This window comes from Lacerta agilis, chromosome 2 (genome assembly GCF_009819535.1).
Source record: "Lacerta agilis isolate rLacAgi1 chromosome 2, rLacAgi1.pri, whole genome shotgun sequence".
Lineage (NCBI taxonomy): Eukaryota > Metazoa > Chordata > Lepidosauria > Squamata > Lacertidae > Lacerta > Lacerta agilis.
Window position 1 is genome coordinate 623,954 of NC_046313.1, and position 18,057 is coordinate 642,010.

General features: G+C 43.3%; 1 protein-coding gene across 1 annotated transcript; it reads left to right on the forward strand.

Annotated features, from left to right (window-relative positions):
• The first annotated feature begins 5,597 nt into the window (after nucleotides 1-5,597).
• MVB12A (multivesicular body subunit 12A) lies at nucleotides 5,598-15,671 on the forward strand. Its single transcript, XM_033136517.1, has 9 exons — nucleotides 5,598-5,737; nucleotides 7,052-7,150; nucleotides 7,233-7,329; nucleotides 9,090-9,216; nucleotides 9,303-9,419; nucleotides 14,635-14,744; nucleotides 15,011-15,075; nucleotides 15,316-15,372; nucleotides 15,511-15,671. The coding sequence occupies exons 1-9, from the start codon at nucleotides 5,663-5,665 to the stop codon at nucleotides 15,571-15,573; spliced, it is 810 nt and encodes a 269-aa protein (XP_032992408.1). The 5' UTR covers nucleotides 5,598-5,662; the 3' UTR covers nucleotides 15,574-15,671.
• Nucleotides 15,672-18,057: the final 2,386 nt, after the last annotated feature.

Sequence of the window (18,057 nt, forward strand, 5' to 3'; positions counted from 1 at the left end):
TAAAAATCCTCACTCACTGGATCATCACCTTGTCATGGTGAGTGGGCTTGCTCTGCTTATCTATGTTTTATTACTTTCTCTGTCCATTGTAAAAACACCACCGTTGGACCCAACAACATCAAACATATCATCTCAGAACTATTTAATTGCTCATCTTCTAACATTGTGTATGCTATCAAATACCAACAGTGCCCTTCAGCTCTCTATATTGGACAAACAGGCCAAACCCTACATCAAGGATAAATGGACATAAATCTGACATCAGGAATCACAAGACAGAGAAACCAGTAGGAGAACACTTCAGTCTCCCAGGACATTTTATAAAAGATCTCAAAGTAGCTGCCATATTACAAAAGAATTTCAGAAATAGACTGGAAAGAGAAGTTGCTGAATTACAACTTATTACCAAACTTAAAACCATGGAGAGACTTGGATTCTTATCTCATTATACATGATAAAGCTATTTTTGGCTATCTCATCCCTTGCTTTTTTCCTGTAAGACCAATTGCAGTTGTTAACAGTTGTCAACAGGTTTACCACACCTCATTCCCACCACCCTCCCCACCCTTTCAGGTGAAACTCGAAAAATTAGAATATCATGGAAAGGTTCGTTTCTTTCAGTAATTCAACTTAAAAGGTGAAACTAATATATGAGATAGACTCATGACATGCAAAGCGAGATATGTCAAGCCTTTATTTGTTATAATTGTGATGATTATGGTATACAGCTGATGAGAACCCCAAATTAACAATTTCAGCTTTGGGATTTTCATCAGCTATATGCCATAATCATCACAATTATAACAAATGAAGGCTTGACATATCTCGCTTTGCATCTCATATATTAAACTCCAGTAGTGAATGAAAACAATTGCTTACATAAATGGGCTTTTCTTTTTTTCTTTTTTTGTTGTTATTTATTTATTTTTACAATACCTGATCATACACTCATCATACTGGGTATAAAAAATATAGATACAAAATCAAAAAGCAGAAAAAACAAAAACACAAACAACACAACAATAATGATATAACATAAGATACCAGCCATGAATAGCACCAATAACAGCGTTAACGCATAACAACATATAAAGAATTATATAAAACGACTATTCTATTATTTTATACACACACCCACCCCCACCACCACACCCACACCCACCAACATTACAATTCTTCTTTAATTCTTAACTTAAACATAAGTTATTAACCTTAACTAAACTTTAATTTCATACATAAAAAAACACACATATGTACACATACAGACTTCCTGTCTTTCCTGATAAGCATTCCTTTTCTGCTCTTGAAAGTACATAACATTTTCATTTGTCCTTTATTTAATTCCAAAACCTTCTACAAAACCAAACACAGCTTCTTTTTCTGACTTAGTGTATTTTCCTCCAGGATCATTCAAAGGCCACCACAGACTTTATACCATTTTGGATGCCTTGCAGGTATTTTGTATATCTCTCCCATTTTTTCACAAATGCCTGTCTATTATTTCCTCTCAAGCTACTGGTTAGCTGGGCCATCTCGACATACTCTTGAAATTTATATTGCCACTCTTTTACTTTTGGTACGCACTCCCCTTTCCAGTTTAATGCTATCAGCGTTCTTGCAGCTGCCGCTCCATACAGAAAAATTTCTTTTGAGCTCTCTGGGATGTCATTCTCAATGATACTTAGGAGGAATGCCTCTGGTTTTTTAAGGAAAGATACTCCTAAAAAAATTTTAAGTTCTTCATATATTAGGTTCCAGAACTCCTTGATCTTTTTACAGGTCCACCACATGTGGTACATGTCTCCGTTGACTTCTCCATGGGCTTTTCCACGATATTCTAATTTTTTGAGTTTCACCTGTATTAAGGTCTGGTGACTTCTGTTTCAGTGTATCTGAAGAAGTGTGTATGCACACGAAAGCTCATACCAAGAACTAACTTGGTGCTGCGAAGGGGGAAAGAGAGCAAGCAAGCTCTTGGGATTTAGAGCAGAAGGTGAACAGGAGGCAGATGAATGAATTGCTAGGGGTGGGGGTACCGAAAGCAGAGATAGAAGGCATTTCCACTGAAGAGGTGTTTAAGCTTTGGAAAAAGAAGTGTGCTAACAGCAAAAAGGAGGAGGGGGGCAGCCCCCCATCACATCACTGTATTGCGACTCGGGGAGGTGGGTAGGTGAGTGATTGGAAAATTCCCCAGCAAACAGATGGGAGGGGGAGGCATAGCTCCAGAGGTGAGGCTACTGAAGACAGCTATCCCTGTAGACCAGTGCCTGCATCTGTCACTATTTTGCATGGAAATGTTCAGAGGGTTTTGAATTTTCTAGATAAGGAACCTGAAGTGTCTAATTCATGGAGTGTTGAATGTAATTGTGACGCTGCAAGCCCCCTCCTCTAAGGAGGAGCTCAGTGGTTAGTGGTGCCAATGGGCTTTTGGAAGCAGCACATAACCCATCTAGCCCAGATCCCAGGACCAATCTATCAGGTTATCCGAAAGAAAACACAGTTTGTGTGGGGGGAGCAGCAACCAAAAGCGTTATCTGAGGTTAAATCTGTTGTAGCTGCAGCTATGTCTTTTGGACCTTACATCAAAGAACAGCCATTTGAGTTACAAGTGTCTGCAGATGAGGAAGGTGTTGCTTTTGTGGCAAAAGGGACCTACAGGGAAAAGAGTGCGTCTGCATAACAGAGCTCTCCATTTGAGAGGCAGCTTTTGGCATGTTATTGGGCTCTTGTTGACACAGAATGCTTAACAGGACAGGACCCTATAGTAATGAGATCTGCCATTCCTGGACCCCAGGGGGATCTGTGCTTTACAGGAATGAATGCTAGCTCTCACTGGCACTTGGGGTGGGGGGAGGTGCAGGAGTCCCCAGGTCATGTGTGGGTGCCTGATTATTGCCTTCCAAAGCAACTACTCTATTCTGAACTGGTGGTCAACAAAAGAGGTTTAAAGACTCAAGGCAAATCTTTAAAAATGCAGTATAAATACCAACTGGGAAACACTGGCCTGTGGGTGCTCCAATTGGAGAATAGCCTTTACCAAAGGTGTCATGAACATTGAAGACGCTCAAACACAGGACGAAAAAGAGAAACGTGTTAAGAGGAAGGCACACTTGGCGAACTCTCAGCAGGATCAACTCCCGCCCGGAAACCTATTTCCCCACTGTGGAAGGATGTGTGGATCCAGAATTAGCCTCCAGTCACTCATGGACTCACTGTTGAGACCATGTTCATCGAAGACAAATCTTACTTGGCTACAAGTGATCGTCAAAGAAGAAAGAAGATTTAACTTTTTTTTTTTTACTTGCAGATGATGTTAAGCTTTCAGCTGGGTTGCATCCTGGCCTTTGTTAAAGTGCTAGAGAAACAGCCTTGTTTGCTAAATTGGAAAACACAGGGCTCCGGAGAGGGGCTGCTTAAAATGGTGGCCGCTCGAGCGCTGCTGCTGCTGCTGCTTCTGGCACCAACAAAGTCCAGCCCCCTTCCTCCTCTAGGCAGGGCAGGGAGAAGCCAGGAGGGAGGGAGGAGGCACTGCCGCTGCCACTGTATGAGGGAGAGGGAAAGAACACGCGTGCGGGTGATCCACGTGGCGATTCCTGGACTGTCTGTGGGCCAGATCCAGAAGGCAATTGGGCCTGATCTAGCCCCTGGGCCTTAGTTTGCTAACCTGTGGCTTAATTGATAGACTTGCACAGCCTGACTTGGGTATGCACCAGTAATCTAGGATGGCCATGTCCTATGTTTAAAGGGTTGTCCAGACCTAGTCTTAACATCAGAGGCATGGTTGGTGGTGACAGAAGAGAGCTTTCTTGGTGGCTGCTCCCATATTGTGGAATTCCCTCCTTTCTGTCTTTCCTCTAGGAGGCCAAGACCTTCCTATTCAGATAGGCCTTTGAAAACTATGTGCAATCAATGTGGAACAATCAGTATTTTACTGCTGGTTCTAAATGTGTTTTAACTGTTCTTAACTAGTTTGTTTTTATTGCTTTGTATTTTAGAATGATGCTTTTAAAATGTTGTAGTCTGCCTTGAATCCCAGCTTGATTGGCTTGAGCATAGTTGGCACTTGAAGAATGAGCAAGCACACGGGTCAACCCCCCCCCCAGCCAGTGCTTTTCTAGAAAAAGAGGTGTGTGCTTTTCTTTTGCAGGGGGTGGTGGTGGTTTGTTGGTGCTGCATGCGCTCGAGTACCCCCTGAAAAAAAGCACTGATTACAGCCATAATTTCTAAATGCATTTATACATATCAGTTAGCATATGCAGTTTTTTCTTTTTATTGTTCATGTGCAAGTGGCCACCCTACAACTATATGTATATGAGCCAGGCTGCAATTGAGTACCCTGGACTTTTAAAAAGAATTCTTAACAGTTTGAATGGCGTAACTTTATCTGGGTTAAACTAAGTTGAAACGACAACACTGTATTTTAAAGTACAGCTGTTTAAAAAGGTAACCCACTCTCTTAAATAGTTTGAAAAATGACTATTCAATAGATTGAAAAATGAAAACGAGTCACGTGCATGTGAAAATATCAAATTCCCCAACTCCACAGCTGGTCCTCAGTGAAGGCACTGCCCAGTTCTGGCTTTTGGAGTTTGCTCATTTAGTTATTTCATAAAACATTTATATGTTTATATGGGCTTATAGCCGCAATAAACCTATCTATCGATCTATGATTGATTGTAACTGACAAACTTTTAAAATGTTACAGGTGGGTAGCCGTGTTGGTCTGCCATAGTCAAAACAAAATAAAATAAAAAATTCTTTCCAGTAGCACCTTAGAGACCAACTAAGTTTGTTACCTTAGTTGGTCTCTAAGGTGCTACTGTAGCAGTGGCCCAAAGGGGCCACAATGAATATAATATGAACCCCAATAAATCATTGAATATGCTATAATAGAAATGCTATGGTAACCTGTTGCTTTAAGGAAACTGATGATTCCTTATTGGCGTAGCTCAGAAGAAGGGCCTTTTGCCCAATGCAACACTACTAGAAAGAATTTTTTATTTTGTTTTGTTTTAAAATGTTGTACCCGGTAGTCTGCCTTGAATCCCAGCCAAACCTTGAACTGGTTTGGCTACAGTGTGGCCTGGCTTGTTTCATTCAGTAACTTCCCAGGATTGATTGTAGCTGACAAACTTACTTCCAAGCGGTTAACAAAACGATAAAGGGAGGAACTGCAAAAAAGTTCCACGCCGTTCTTTGAAAACAAGCGAAAGATCTCCGCGAGGGATCGACGGAGTCGCCTTTCATTGGCTAACCGTGGACTCCGCCTCTCTCCTTGCCCCGCCTTCCCGGAACGGAGGAAAGGAGTTGAAAAGCGACGCGAAGCCCCACCCTGCCCTCGAGGAAGACGAGGTAGGGCGCCTGCGCGCTTCTTCCGCCTTTCCCGAAATGTCCGGAGGAGAGCGAACTTTTCATTGGCTGCGCTAAGGCGGCCAATCGGAAGAGGCCCGCTGTGAGCGAACAGGCGGACGAGCCAACGGCTTTTTCTTTTGAATCCTGAGGAGAGGGGGGGGGGCAGAGCGAGAGGCGCCTCCCGGGACGGACAGACAGACAGACGCCCCTTCGCGCTCTCTCTCGCGGACGCACGCGTTGCAGTTTACTCTTTCTTGCCGCCGCCGCCTCGCTCTCCGGAGCGGAAGAGTGTCCCGAGGCCGCGGGCGCCATGAGCCTTCCGCTCACCGGCCTGGGGTGGAGCTCCGCCGCCGCCGCCCACGGAGCCCCCGCGGGATGGACTCCGGTGAGGGACGAGACCCCGTCACATCTCTCTCTCTCTCTCGCTCTTTCTCCGAGGGTTTGGGTTCCTCGGGGCTCGTCTCCGCTGGTTCCTCAGAAAGGCCGCCCCGAGAGAAAGATCCCCTTCGCTCGCCGCCCTTCACCTTCCCTGCGTGTGTTTAAAGGACGTCTGAGCAGAAGTCGGGAGCTGGGGGGGGGGGGATAGACAACGATCCTAACTGGCTTGAGGTTAGTTAATTCTAAATAGAGACCTGCCCAAATGTTCAGTACCAGGTGAGCTACAAGGGAAAGCGCCTCCGAGCATATGCAGAAGGAGCTTGCATAAGATTGAGAGCCGTCCGTCTGCTTGGGCGTTGAGGGGCGGGGAAGAGCTGGAGACCCCAAACCCCTCTTTGTTTTTTAGATTAAGCTCTGCATCTTTAGTGATTTGCTTGTGAGAGATAATAGTGGCCTGCTTTGCAGGGCTGTTGTGAGGACCATTTATAATATAATTCTATACAAAGTGCTTTTGAACAGGAATTCAAAATATTATTGTTCTGCTGGGAGGATCTTGAGGAGCCCAGGGCTGAATGGAGCTTTGGAGTGGGCAGCGGCTAGAGGCCGTACTTAGACATGACAGTGCTGCTATAGTATTTTATACCAATGAAGTACAGTACTAGGTCCTCTGGTATTTTTAGACTGAATAAGAACCTGGGGCTCCAGTATCGGACAATATAGCCCCTCTTTCTAGCATATTTCTTGAGTATAGTTCTCTTCTGCATCTCTGCTGGCTATCTTGCAGCCCTGAATACAAAGACCAGGTGAACATAGCTCAGCTGTCAACCAAGCTAAGCAGATGATAATTAAATGTCATCTGACAGTTTGGCAACAGATTCCTGACTTGGTTTCAGTTAGTCAGCAACATGTATGTGCCTTTCAGCATTGTTGCACTGTTGACGTTTCACTCCACACACTTTAAACTGGTTTGGCTACAGTGTGGCCTGACTTGTTTCATTCAGTAACTTCTTGCTTCCTGGTGTACTCAGCTGTAGTCCAAAGGTTACAAAACCATAGACTGGTTTGCTTTCTGCCCCACCCACCCCACTGTTTCCACACTTCACTCCTGCTTGTGTCATTGTGCTATTTAATAAGCAGCACCTGTTCTGCAGGAGAGTTCCTGTGGCACAATTTCTTTAAAACGTGGCTTTTTAAGGCTCTGTGGATCTTGAATATTAACATGCAAAATCTATTTTCTTTCTGTGACCCCTTATCAAGCAAATCAAGACAGTGCTTTTCCCTGTCGCTTCATAGATATTCTGATCTCTTCTGCTGTCTCTAGATCACATCCACTGTAGAAGGAGCATCTGCAAACTTTGGAAAGGGATTTGCACAGAAATCTGGTTACTTCCTATGCTCTACATCAGCCATAAACAGTGAGGTAAGGAGGATGCCAGGGTTGCTGAGAGAACCTGGGTGCCAGTAACTCAGTGATGCTGGACTTTATGAATTCTGCTTTTCAGAACCCCACAGGAGATGTACTTTATGATGTCATAATCCTGAGTGAGAAAACCCCACTGCCTTACGGATACACTTACGCTAAGGAATTTTTGGATCCCAGTAAGTCTGCCTATTCATTGGATACTTGTTTCTTCAGCAGAAACTAACCAAGAATAGCTTCTATTTCCATGTATGTACCTAGGATACTTAGTGGTCTTGGACTACAACAGCTATCCTGTAGGGTTAGCTTGTATCCCGTTGACCTATTACATAAGCGTGTGTTGCTGTTATAACAGTGTAGAACACAACCTTTGTTGCTTCCCTCTGAAGAAGCCTTCCCAGACCTGCTGAAAGGCGGTTATTTAAACTTAAAAAAACATATTTGGACCCGGCCAATATGGCCAACTATTGCCCAGTCTCAAATCTTCCATTCTTGGGCAAGGTGGTTGCTGAAAAACTCCAGGCATTCCTGCAGGATGTGGACCATTTGGATCCCTTCCAGTCAGGATTCAGGCCTCATCATGGGACTGAAACTGCCTTTGTCACACTGGTTGATGATCTCTGGCAGGCTAGGGACAAAGGTGAAAGCTGTTTCCTAGTTCTTCTGGTTCTCTCAGTGGCCTTTGATACCATCAACCATGACATCCTTCTGGACCGTGTGGAGGAGCTGGGGGCACTGTTATACAGTGGTTCCGCTCCTTCCTCCTGGGCCATGTCCAGAAAGTGGTGGTGGGGGCTCATTTCAATACTGTTTACTTAGGCTAAGTGGCTCCTATACCTGAAGTATCCCTTTCTGCTGAGGCAGAAGACGCTATAAATATATTTGATCCTAATATTTGTATATTTCTTTATAAACCCTAATAAAAATGTATTTATTTTAAAGAATCTAAAAGAAGACACACAGGAAAAGGAAGGAAGAATGTTGAACTCATAATTGAGATATAACAAAAGTTAGGTCTGAGGACTGAAACTGTTCTAAGTTTATTTTGCAATTATTGAAAATAACCGATTTCCAGCAGATTAAATTACTACAGCATGTTTACCCATGAGCAGGTATTTCAGGCGGCATAAAACTAGCCAAGCACTGTTCTGCGAGAAAGCAAATGGAGCCTGATTTTCTGATGCTGGAATCTTTGGTTCTTGTCTTAACCGTGAGAGAAAATATGGAAAAACACCTGCTCCAAATAAGAACAGTGTTCAAATAAAATCGAGTCGTAATTGAATCTCTCTCTGTGGGGAAGGACTTCTATATGCCATTTGCGTTTGTTTATAAAGGGCTACACTTTCAATAGCTGTTCTCTTAAATAGGCTAGAACCTGTGTTGCCTTATGAAATTACTTGTGCTGTAAACATCACATGTTGGCTGGATCTATGGTCTTTTTTACACCATGTACAAATTTGACTAGTTATGTAAAATAGCTTGGAGCAGGAAATTATTTGACACTAAGGCAGCAGTGTCAAGAAGTCTGTTCACACCTTCCAACTTGTGATGTTTAGAAATGTACATTAAAAATGAATGCTAGGATCCCCAGGATTTTAGTAAGAGCCTCCCAGGTGTAAACAAACTCCTTCAATGTAGCTTGTCTCTTTCAAGAGTTTCAGGTCCACATAGATGTATTTAGTTGGAGCTGACATGGGTGTAGATTAGGTGGACTAACCTGGCTGTTCTGGGTTTTCTCTATGAAGCTGGTGACCATGTTCACTCTATTCTGATAGTGCATGGAACTGTGTGCAGGTCAGGGAAGCCCAAATACGAGGCTGAGCATATTCTTTTACCTTCCCCTCCACCTTTGGATGCATAAGCCCATCTAAGGAAGGCAAGATGTTGGTGTTATTCTGATGTCATTTGGGTGTAATCTCTTCCTGCATCCCTGCTGCAGAAACCTCCCTCTCCAAGAAGAAGAGACTGTGTGTCAAGCTGATTCCATTGACTGCAGCTGAAACAGCTGTGTTTGACATTTTGCTGAGTAGCAAAAATAAAGTGATCCCAAACTACATGCGGATAGGGTGAGGCACTCAATCTATATTCATTGTTCTCATGTTGTAGCTCCTGGGAGACATGCTTTTGTTCTAACCATATTCCTCTCATCTAGGGAAATGAGTGGATTTGCACTTTGGTGTAAAAAGGAGCACATTCTCAAGCCCAAGCCCCTTCCCAAGCCACGGAAAGTGAGCCTAGAAATGAAGCGACTTTCATTAGAACCAGATGGGTAGGTTTTGGACTTGTTGTAGATTCTGTCCAACTTTTGTCACAAGCACATCATTCTTGACCCACCATGATTTTCCATCTTCACTGGCATAGGCTCTATCCTGTAGAAAGTAAAATGCTAGGCCAGATTCTTGAACCATCCAAATGCCAATTGTTCTCACCTGCTTTTCTCAGTTTATAAACGTTCATTCACAAAAAGAGATCAGCTAAATTGCTAGACCAGATTGCCACCTGTTGGTTCAGGGTGCTTGAGCTTTCTGCACATGCATTCCAGTTCCAGCTTCCAGGCTTTTGTGGGAGGCAAATTGCTGGTGAGGATAAGCATGAACTGTGGGGCAGAGAGCCTGTTACCTCTGTCCCTCTTATTTGCATAGGGTGGGCAGCAGATTGAAACTTCACCAGCTCCATAACAACTGTCTTAATGTTTCTAAAACTGTATGTATGGCTGCTTTTCAAAAAATAATCTCTGGAAGGAGAGGTGTAGCTGTTAATGTAGTTTTATGTGTTAACTGAATTGAAACTGCACTGTGAAACCTCTCATTTACACATCTTACCATTACAGCTGTCCTGAATCTTTGCCAATGAGTACATTGTACCTCTGAATTAGTGAGGCAGACCAGTGACCAGTGCTATTTAGTTTATATTTTTAATGTATTTATTAAAGATTTTATTGATTTACAAAAGTATGTGCAATGTCTCTCTCTCATACTTTTTTCCATGTAACATTTTTACAAACCAGTTTCATTTGTTGAGACATTAGGAAGAAAAGGGGGAAAGAGGTGGAGGGGGAGGGAAGATGGGTGGGGGTGGGGTCGGGTGACAATGTTTCTATTTTACTTGATTATATATATATATATATATATAGGGTTTGGTGTCAGCATTGCTTTTGCAGGTTCTCTGCTGTTCACTTGTGTTCCTTTGGTAGTGAAAGAGGTTGGGGTTGGCCTAGGGTGTTACTGTTCATTTGTAGTTGGCTGTGGTGGTATTTGTTTTCATGTGTGAGTGGGGTGGGTGGGTGTTTTGGATCAGGTTAGCCATATTGATTTGTATGCTGTTGATGGATTTTTGTCATTGTCTTGTTTAAAGGGGAGCCATACCCGGGGTGAAGGCGTTTTCTTCTATTTGTCCCCATGTCAGTTTCAGTTTATTGGTTAATATTTCTAGTAAGGCTATTTCCCATACTATTTGGTTCCATTGGTCCATGCTTACTCCTGACAGTTCTTTCCAGTGTCTGGTTATGATGTTTCTGGCTGCTGGGTTATGAGTTCTTTGTGATGTAAGTGGGCATTATTGTCTTGGAAGATGTTTAGTAAGGCCAATTTTGGGGTGATTTCTAATACTTGCTTGGTTATTTTACATATTTCTCGTGTGGTTGTTGTCCAGAATAATTGGATTTAGGAGCACTTCCACCACATGTGGAGGTATGTGCCTGTGGAGGTGCACCCTCTCCAGCATTTTGGTGAGGTTCCTGGGCATATTAGCGCTAATTTTCTTGGTGTTAGGTACCACCTGTAGGTGAGTTTCAGAGTGCGTTCTTTTCTTTTCGTTGACATGGATTTAAAGGGGGGGGGGTTTAAACCACATTCTGGTCCATTGAGTGGGGTTAATCTCATAGCCTATGTCATCCTCCCATTGTTTTTTGATTGCGTCTAGGGAGTTCATGGGATTCTTGAGTAGTATTTTGTATATTGCAGATACCATCCCTCTGCCAAAACAAAATAAAAAATAAAAAAATTCCTTCCAGTAGCACCTTAGAGACCAACTAAGTTTGTTCCTCTGCCTTGTCCCTTTGTTGTTAGGATGAGGTTTTGGAAGGTTGTCAGGGGCCTAGTTGCTGCTGATTTTACTGCTGGATTGTTTAAGAGGGCATGTAATTGGTGATGTGTTAACCAGGGCATTTGGGTGTCTTCTAGTTTGTCTTGTATTTCTTGTGTTGACAAAGGTTTGTTATTTTAATAGAAGTCTATTAGGCGATATAAGCCTTTGGTTTGCCAGGTTTTAATCTGGAGGTTTTGTGCTGCGTGGTGGAATAATGGGTGGTATGCCAGGGGAATTAGTGGGGATGGGGTTGGGGATAGTTTGCCTATTACTGTTTTCCATGCTTTGAGCATGGTCTGTGTGTACCTGTTAAGTGTTGTGGGAATTTTCCTTAGTTTGTTTGGGAGGAGAGGGTATGCTGTGGTGCAGGTATTTTCAATTGTGTCCTTCTCTAGGTGCATCCACTTTTTTGTCTCATCTTCTAGTATATATGGGATTATATGGTGTATTTGGTTGGCAATGTAATATGTTTCTATGTTGGGGATTCCCCATCCTTCTGAGATGGGGAGATGCAGGTATTTGGGGCTTATTCTTGGTTTTGTGTGAGAGAAGATAAAGGAATGTAGTTTTCTCTGCCATCTGCAGAGTTGGGCTTGGGGAATCCAGATTGGGAGGGTTTGGAATAGGTAGTGTAAGATTGTTGGATGGTTGCTCATGAGTAACCAGGCAAAACTCCAGCCATTTATTTAGTAGTTTTATTGTGCATACTGTGTACAGTGCAGAGCTTAAAAGTTCATGTCTGTATCAACCGTCTGCAGAATCTGGGAGTGGCCCCTTCCGGTTCTGACCCCAACATAAGAGTTTCGGTATACGAAATCTGTGCCTCCCCTCTTTTTGTTTCACTCCTCTGCGTACTTGGGGTGACGGAAATAGCGTGTCTCCCTCCTCGCCCGCTGAGCGAGAGGAGTGCAGGGTCTCTCCAACATCCCCAGAGCCTCAGCTCTCCAGCTCCTGAGCTGCCTGCCCCTCCCCACTGGAGACCTCGCTGCTCCCTCCGCTGGACGAGGAGGTGCTACTGGTCAGGTGGGGCTGAGGCTCTCTGTAGCATCCTGAGAGCCCTTCCACCACCCTGTGCTGGGCTGGGGACAGTTACCTGACAGGTAGGTTAGTTTTGGGAGGGTGATCATTTTGATCATGGCTATTTTGTATGAGAGAGTGAAATTTGTGTTGTTCCATCTCTTTAGGTCTTTGTTTATTTGTCGCCACAGGGGCTTGTACAGCTAATGAAAATCCCAAAGCTGAAATTGTTAATTTGGGGTTCTCACCAGCTGTACGCCATAATCATCACAATTATAACAAATAAAGGCTTGACATATCTCGCTTTGCATGTCATGAGTATATCTCATATATTAGTTTCACCTTTTAAGTTGAATTACTGAAAGAAATGAACATTTCCACGATATTCTAATTTTTCGAGTTTCACCTGTAGAATGTATGGCTGCTGTCTCCCAGGTTTTGCTCACCCCAAATATTGTAGAGACCCCTTTTTTAACATTTTTAGTAACTTGTAAGAGTCCCTAGTTGTTGGGGGTTTTCTTTGGAGGAAAGTTGCATCTGGCTGGGTTTCTCAACATTGGCTTTTCATCCCACTTTAGCTCATTGACTAAAAATAGTTGGGTGCACTTAGCTTCTGCCCCTTCCGGTTCTGACCCCAACAAGAGTTTCGGTATACAGAACCCCCCCCCCCAATCCTTTTGTTTCACGCGACGCCTTTGGGGCGACGGAAGTTGCGTGTCTCCTTCATCGCCCCTTGAGCGAGGGGAGTGCTGGGTCTCTCCAGCATCCTCAGAGCCTTTGCCCTCCATCCCCTGAGTCCCATGCCCCTCCCCGCTGGAAGCCTCACTGCTCCCTCTGCTGCCAGAGGAGGTGCTGCTGGTCAGGTGGGGCCGGGGCTCTCTGTAGCATCCCAAGAGCCCTTCCACCACCTTGCACTGCGCCGGGGACAGTTCCCTGACAGGACCCTTCTATGTCTCTTGGCCACATGAGTTTCTTGTAAACAAACTATATCTAGATTTTGTTTCAGTATTATGTGTTCAATTTTATTCCTTTTTACTTCCTGTCTCCCTATCATATATCTTCCTATCAGCCATTTTAATTGTCACTTATTAACGCCTTGTTTTTTTCTTTTCTTTCTTCTTGCTTATCTATACTATCCTTTTCTTCCTCACCTCCTACCACTCCCTCTGGTTCTGTCAACAGTTTAGTCTCTCCTAACTCCTATGTCCTCGAAAATTTCTGGGCCGCCTCTATGTCAGTGAATCTATGTTGTTTTTGTATGTGAAGGAAATCCCTTTTGGAAATTCCTATCTTTTTGTGGTTTCTCAGGGCATCTGTCAGAAATTTATAATTAATGTGTTTTTTAAAGGTGTGCAGGAATTTCCTTGAGCATAATATTTTTACCTCCAATTTGCAATCTGTTCATATAATTGGTTTGTATTATTCTATCCTTAATAGATCTTGAGTTAAAGGTCACCAGACAATCTCATGGCAATTTTTTAATCTACAAAATTGGAATTCACCTGTCAATTGAACCACCCAAGAATTCTTGTTCAATTTGTAGCCATTTGGCTAACACCTCAGTTAAATATTCTCTTAAATCCTGTTTGACTTCTTCTGGGACACCTCTCAGCCCAAGAACCAATTCCCTCTGTTTCATTTCCAAATTGAATTTTTGCAGGTTTGCATTATTACTGTGTAATAATTTCCTCTGATTGCCATAATGCATTTTAACTGTATTTGAATATTTCAATATATTGATGGGTTTTTTATATATATAAAGGAACAATGGTAGTGCCAATCAGAAAATTTTAATGATTAGGTGGAAGCTGACTGCATTGGCACCCCCAAGTTAAGGCAAAGAAGTTGTTTCTCATTCCCTGGAGCCCTCTGTAGGTATATGGTTACATCCATTGCTACTTCAGCTCAAAAAATCAGGTCCATTAATTTCACTGGGTTTACGCTGAGTTTTTAAGTTAGTTTGCTACAACCCTTAGCCTTTTGTTGTATTAGCCTGTCAGAGCTGATGACACCACCCCTTTTTCCGGATAGTGAGGGGCAGAGTCTGGATTATGACATGTGCTTTGAAGAAGCTGCAGGCGTCTGCAAGGATCAGCACAACTAAGAACAAACCCATGGTCTCATTAGCTGTGGATGGGGGCACATCCTATCGTACTGAGTCACTGCAAGGCTCAGTGTGAGTGAATCTTGCCAAAATAAAGTAAATTATTTGCTGTCTGCATTTGTTCAGAACATGCAAGCCCAAATTGGAAAAATACTACAGAGAAAGCTAGCACAGAAGATGAGAAATCCACTGTGGAGCACTCTTGAGAGTCTGGCTTGTAATTGATCAGGATTCTTTATAAGATTGCTGTGAACAACTTTCCAATCTAACCCTGCAGTGTAGTCCCTCCATCAGAAAAGCCCGTGGTTCCACCCGGTCCCAAAAGGCAACCTACCCTGAAGCGGCATGAGTCTATATATGACACTTCAAACGTCTATGGCATCTCAGGTAGGTATCCAGAATTCTAGGGGCTGAGGCTTTGTGTGAGTTGCTTTTTCCTTGAGAGCAATCTCACTACTTTGTTTAGGAGCAGATTGCTACTTTTTCAGAACCTGTTTTGCACAGACTCTTGGGCTGCTCTTGCTTTCATAGGAAAATGGCAAAACAGCGTTGAGATTGAGTGGAGCATTTCGCCCTGTGGATGAGGGGTGGCAAATGTCTCCTTGTCCTTTACACTGTCACCTGAATAACCTAACTCTTTTTCTCCCTCTTAGCCATGGATGGGGTGCCCTTCACCCTGCACCCCAAGTTTGAGAGCAGCATCTCCAAGGGCACGAATGTAAGAATTAGTCTCAATTCCAAGTGTGTTGTCAGTACTGTAGATCTGCCTTTAAGGGAAGATGGGGGGGGGTTGTCTAGTTCAATTGGGTGGAGGTGTTGCTAATCAGAACTTGTTTTCTAGAGGGAACGGTGGTAAGAAAGTTTTTAGTTGTGGCAATACTGGTTTTGAGGTGAGGTCTTGGGAAATTAAGGTATGGCGAGGCAAAAATAATTGCTTTGTTTGCTCTTTATTTTCTAGGCCTATTCTCTGTTTAAAAGCTTGCATATCAAATCTCTTGCCGATATTGAGAAAGAGGTAAGCAGCAGTTAAGGCTTTTCAATGTACTTATTCATCTGTCCGTAGAGAATTTTTGGGACTATCAGTCCTGTGTTGTCTACTCTAGATAAGAGTTGTGTGGTGTGATTTATAAAGGCTGTTTTGTTTTGCTTTCAGTACAACTATGGCTTTGTCGTCGAAAGAACTGCTGCTGCTAGACTCCCCCCCAGCATCTCCTAGCATCAGTAATTTGTTTGACAGTGTGCCTTTTTGCTATTGGGACTCATATCTCAAGGGGACAGTCCATTCACCACATAGGTGTTCTTCAAAAATAAGTAACTATCAGGTGCATTACTTTAGCAGATTTTAGCTTTACTTTAAAAATGTTAATGGCTTTTCTGAATAGGCTGCCTCGTATACAATGAAAGTATGACTTCCATAGAAATGCAACACTAATTTTAACCGAAAGTGAAATGAGAAGACTTCCAGCCCCAAACTCCAGGATAAGATTTTTGTGCTATCCCTCTAAAAACTGTTGAATTGGGCACAATAGGAAAGGATTTTACCACAAAGAAAACTCCAGCCATATTTCAAAATGCATTGATTGCCATTTAATTACCAAATCCCATGACCACCTTTTGAGGAGTGTAGGGGCAGTATAAAAGTCAGCAGGTGCTGTCATGTCTGGGAAACAGGTGGAGCTTGGTGTAGCCCCCGGGGCATTGCCTTTGTTGTGGTTTCCAAAACAGCACAATGGGGAAGTCGCCTGCCAGTACCAAACTGGAGTAAGAGAGGGCTGTCCAAAGAATAAATATTCTTCTTGCAAAACTGTACAGTGGCTGTTCCTTTTTTGGCCAGGGATTCGTTCATCTCAAGAAGGCACTCTGAGCTTTGTGCTGCCAAGAAGAAACTGTAGGATTCTGTCTACAAGTAGGGCAGTGACAAAGTTTGCCAGAAGAACTTGAGTGATCACCATCTTGAACTGCAATAGAAGGATAAAAAAACATGAATGTTCCCCAATAGCAACATTTATTCCACAACACTTTTTGGTGGCTTGCCAAAAATAAGCTGGATTTGTGAACATTTTCATGACTGGTTGAAAATATATTGCATTGAAACAAAGTACATGCTTGCCACTTGATAGCTCACACTAGGGACACTGGTTCTTCAGCTTTTGCTGAACTACAACACAGCCAACATCACTATTTTGGGGGGGGGATGGGGGACACAAAAAGGTACATGTTCAGTTCTAGTTATTCCTTTTGAGTACAGTTACATGCATTTCCTTGAGTCACTCAGGGATGATGGGAGTTGCAGCCCAAAACATCTGGAGGGCACCAGGTCAGAGAAGGCTGATCTAGGCTCTCCCTGGTTAAGATGCACACTGCTAGCTACCTGCCAGTTGAACACACATTTCTGAAGCTCTCCAAGTGGAAACCCCCCCTAAACACAAACACATTCCCCAAGTAAAGACTTGGAAGGATCCTGCCTACTCACCTCTGTTGGGATGTCTACCAGTCCAAACTGTTCATTAAACTCAGGAGAGGAACCTGTCAAAAGGGCTACAATGGCCAGCCCAGAGAGAATGATGCTCCACAGCAGAGGTTTGTTTTCCCGCAGGCTTTCCATGAATGGATGGCCCTTGAGCAACAGACAAGGATGGAAAGGGCAGTCAAGAACCAGATTGCAGTTATCACCAAACCCAAATACTACCACCCCAAATGGTCATTTTATGTCTTCAACAGACATGTACCTGGAGACTGGTTGCATGATGCAGGCCAAAATATCAGTCTATTGGCTAGGCATTTATTTCATTAGCAAGATTTTTGTGAGGTTGAAATTGATTTTAATCTCTTTTAGGCTGGGTGGTGGTGGGATTGAAACCAAAGACATGGTCTGCTCAATCCAGTGCCCTGCCACACTCTTGCTGATGGCGGGTAGAAGAGCACTTGCACACCCTGTTCTTCAACTATTTCCCTCCCATTAGGGAGGAAAATGAATGGTAATAATGCCAGCTCCTGGGCTGAGTTTATTCCTTGGTCCAGGGGCATGTTGGAAAACTGGGAAGGCACTAGATCCTTTGGATTCATTGCATCCCCCTGGTACATCTACTTTTATTTCCAGGGACAAGAGGGTTACAGGAAATGTGTGTATGTCAGAAAGCAGTCCTGGTAAGTAATGGATTTCACAAGCCTTAAATGCAAATTTGTGGCTTAAGTAGTTTCCTTTGTACTCAAGCTTATCCCAGCCATGAGCAACTGCAAAAAAAAAAGGCCTGGCTCTCTTTGAACCTCTCTTCTGCCCCCACCAATAAAATGAAAATATTTAGTACTTCTCATAGTAGGGCACCCTGAAGAACTCAAAGTAGAGCATCAGATCATCTAATCCACTTGCAACATGCAGACTATTCAACCATTCTGCACAGACAAAGAGTTTCATTACTTGGATTCCTGGCCTGGCAAAACTTTCTAGCACTCCTTGTTCCACATGGCTTCACACTCCCTTTGAGACCCCTGGCCACCAGCATCTTGCAAATGCAGCATCAGGCTCCAGCATGACAGGTACCCAAGTGAAGCAGGAAATAAATTACAGCACACCCTAGAGAGCTTAAAAAACGGAGCACACCTCACCTTATAATTGATGGCAAATGTTGCCATCTGCATGGCCATGGACATGATGTAAACCGTGCTGTTCACCAAACTGGGTTCAAACTCTTTATAGAGA

Excerpts from the sequence above, each read along its gene's own strand:
- MVB12A (XM_033136517.1), top strand. The coding sequence starts at position 5,663 with ATGAGCCTTCCGCTCACCGGCCTGGGGTGGAGCTCCGCCGCCGCCGCC. Across the intron at positions 7,151-7,232 it reads CATCAGCCATAAACAGTGAG|AACCCCACAGGAGATGTACT; the intron begins GTAAGGAGGATG and ends TCTGCTTTTCAG. Across the intron at positions 9,217-9,302 it reads CCAAACTACATGCGGATAGG|GGAAATGAGTGGATTTGCAC; the intron begins GTGAGGCACTCA and ends CCTCTCATCTAG.